General features: G+C 44.9%; 1 protein-coding gene across 1 annotated transcript; it reads left to right on the forward strand.

Annotated features, from left to right (window-relative positions):
- Nucleotides 1-1,929: 1,929 nt before the first annotated feature.
- Nucleotides 1,930-2,544, forward strand: LOC306934962 (peroxiredoxin-1-like; the record flags this gene model as incomplete). Its single annotated transcript, XM_079517784.1, has 1 exon — nt 1,930-2,544. One exon carries the CDS (start codon nt 1,930-1,932, stop codon nt 2,542-2,544), a length of 615 nt encoding a protein of 204 aa, XP_079373910.1.
- Between the last annotated feature and the right edge of the window lie 671 nt (nt 2,545-3,215).

Consider the following 3,215-nt stretch of genomic DNA (forward strand, 5'->3'; position numbering starts at 1 on the left):
GGACCCCCAGAATCATATGTATTTGGCCGCAGACCCCCATCTCAAAATATTTTGTTCCAGGGACCCCCCCAGAAACAAATATTTGAGTTAGAAATGTTCGCTGTGAAATAATATTTTCACACATTTCCACAATTCTTCTAAAATGGCAGATCTACAAGCTCATAGTGCGGCACTCTGCCGCACTAAGAGCTTGTAGATCTGCTATTGTTTCTACAGCTAAGGTTTAAAATAGTGGTTCAAGTGGTTAAAAGCTATAATGTGACAGGTCTGAATGAAGAGCAAGTTCTGTGTCTGTGAAAATCATATCGCACTGACGAAGGTCCTAGGACCGAAACGTTTGCTTTTTAATTGCACTTTGAGCACGAGCACTTTATGAGCATGTTAAAATAAAGAAAAGATATTTTTCTAAGTCTCAGTTTAAGGAGTTTTACTTCTATTTTCTATACAGTGAGCGAGTCTTTTCCTGTCAAAGTTTCCCTTAGGTCTGAATGGGTTAAATGCTATATTCTAAATCTAGTCTAATGTAGTCTTTAAGAAATCCTCCCAGAATCTTGTCAAACCTCCTGTAGTCTATGGGAGGCTATATGATCATCTGAGTAAATGCTAAAGCGTTCCAATTTCCTATTTTGGTGATAAATTGGGATACACTGTTGACTTTCCAACACCAGAGGGCACTGTACAGCAGTAATTGCAAATCTAGTAGACCCTACAATACAAAAGGAAAAACGAACTATTAAATAGCTGATCTACAAGCTCACAATGTGTCACACTGCAACATGTAGGTTTTAGATCTGTGATATTTATGTAATAGATCAGTGTTTTTTTTTCCAACCAGTCGTCCGGGGACTACCAGTGGTCCTTGAGAGGGTTCCAGGTGGTCCCCCAGCTAAATGATGGAGAGTTGTTAACCAAATAGACTCTTGGAGATCTTTAACTCTTATACAGGTCCATTCGGTTTCATTTTACGCTCTCAAGAGTTACATTATTGTTAAACATCTGCATTAATTCATTTACAAGAAGTCTACACAATTAGAGAATGTAGAACTTTAGAAGAATTGTTATTTTATAATAACAAAAATAATGGAATGCTGCATGAACCTGCAGGGGGGTCCAGGAGGGAAAATAACAAATATCGGAGTTGGAACCTAAGACCTTGACCAGCCCCATTTACCCGCTGAGAGCTGTTCATGAGGTGGACAGCCTCTGCCCCCGCCGGCGGGGGTTTGGGGCTCAAGAGGCACAGTAATACCATGGTCAGTACACCAGTTACTAGTAGATTTGGCTCTGTGGGCAGGTGCCAAATCCAGCTGGAAATGAAAAGCAGCATCTCCATAAAGCCTGTCAACACATACATATCCTGATAAATGGCTCTCCCTTTCTCTCTCTCTCTCTCTCTCTCTCTCTCTCTCTCTCTCTCTCTCTCTCTCTCTCTCTCTCTCTCTCTCTCTCTCTCTCTCTGATGGCACACAGGCCGTTCTCATTGTAGATGTGGGACACTTGGCACAGGTTATGCTGAATCATGTGGATATCGAACAATGACTGGCTGGACAAAATGTACAAGTTGTACAACTAACTAATGAAATAACTTTGTGGGGCCGTGAGATGGGGGGTTGGCGGGCAGGCGACCCTTTGGGGTCTGTCTGTTTGGCCTATCGGGGCTGATAGGCCTTTACCATATAGCCAAAAGTCTGAGTTAAAAGAAACTAGCCTTGACAATAGCCCTACAATATTATTATTGTTGACTCCTATATAGTGACATCATCGAGGATGATGAGACCCTCTGATCTGAGCATATAAGACCCGCGGTGGGGGGTCTCTTTCCTTTCATTCCTCCGTGAGAGCTTCTGTCATTCCGTGCGCCTCTCCATATTACATATACTCTCTAGGTCCTAAAAGAACACATACTTGAGCTACACCAACACCACCACCATGTCTGCTGGAAATGCTAAGATCGGCAAACCTGCCCCCAACTTCACAGCCACAGCGGTGGTCGACGGGCAGTTCAAAGACATCCAGCTGTCCGACTACAGAGGGAAGTACGTGATCCTCTTCTTCTACCCCCTGGACTTCACCTTCGTGTGTCCCACGGAGATCGTGGCTTTCAGCGAGAGGGCGGCGGAGTTCCGTCAGATCGACTGCGAGGTCATCGCCGCCTCCACAGACTCGCACTTCTCGCACCTGGCCTGGATCAACACGCCAAGGGATCAGGGTGGTCTGGGTCCCGTGAACATCCCCTTGGTGGCGGATCTCACCCAGTCCATCTCCAGAGATTACGGAGTGCTCAAGGAGGACGAAGGCTTCGCGTACAGGGGCCTGTTTGTGATCGACGACAAGGGCGTCCTGAGACAGATCACCATCAATGACCTGCCTGTCGGCCGCTCGGTGGATGAAACCCTGCGTCTGGTCCAGGCCTTCCAACACACGGACAAGGTTGGAGAGGTGTGCCCCGTTGGCTGGAAACCAGGAAGGGATACCATTATCCCTGATGTCCAGAAGAGCAAAGCATTCTTCTCTAAGAATCACGCAATACTATATACTATATAGACTATATAGAGTCATTAAATATAACAGGTTTTTGCAGTGGCGTGCACAGACATTTAGAGGGGCAGGTGCTCAAGTGAAAAAAGGGCACCTTGTGCAACGCGCGGAACCGGCCGGTTGCCTTAATAGTGTGAGATTTATAGATTGTGGGGCCTAAATATATTAAGAATTGATCAATGTCACCATGGTCCACATACTGTACACTGTACAAAAATAAATAAATGCATAAATAAATTATTTAAAAAAAGTTTTCCAAAAGGGCACATTGCTGTGGTGCTCTATAGAAACCCCTAGTGTCTATCTGTGTCTTTGCCATTTCTCATGTTCCATGCTGATTGATTGGCTAATATTGGCTTCTCTGTGAACAGCTAGCCTATATCTGTCACCATTGGCTTGATAGCAGCAAATCTGTGGACACACAGATTGTCAGATGTCTGGATGCCAGAGCAGAACCTCTGGATGCCAGAGCAGAACCTCTGCCCCAAAATGTTCATATCTGTGGATTCACAGTTTTTTTTCCTTTTTTTTAATATAATTCCATTTTTTCACCCAGTGTCAATTATCTAATGTAATCCTGGGCGCTACACTTCCTCTGCCAACCTGGGGGGGAGGGGGGGCAGCGGACTGACCTCATGCTTGAATCCTTAATCTATAGAGTCCAAGCTGCTTCTTTT

Source organism: Electrona antarctica, assembly GCF_951216825.1.
Source record: "Electrona antarctica genome assembly, chromosome: 13".
Lineage (NCBI taxonomy): Eukaryota > Metazoa > Chordata > Actinopteri > Myctophiformes > Myctophidae > Electrona > Electrona antarctica.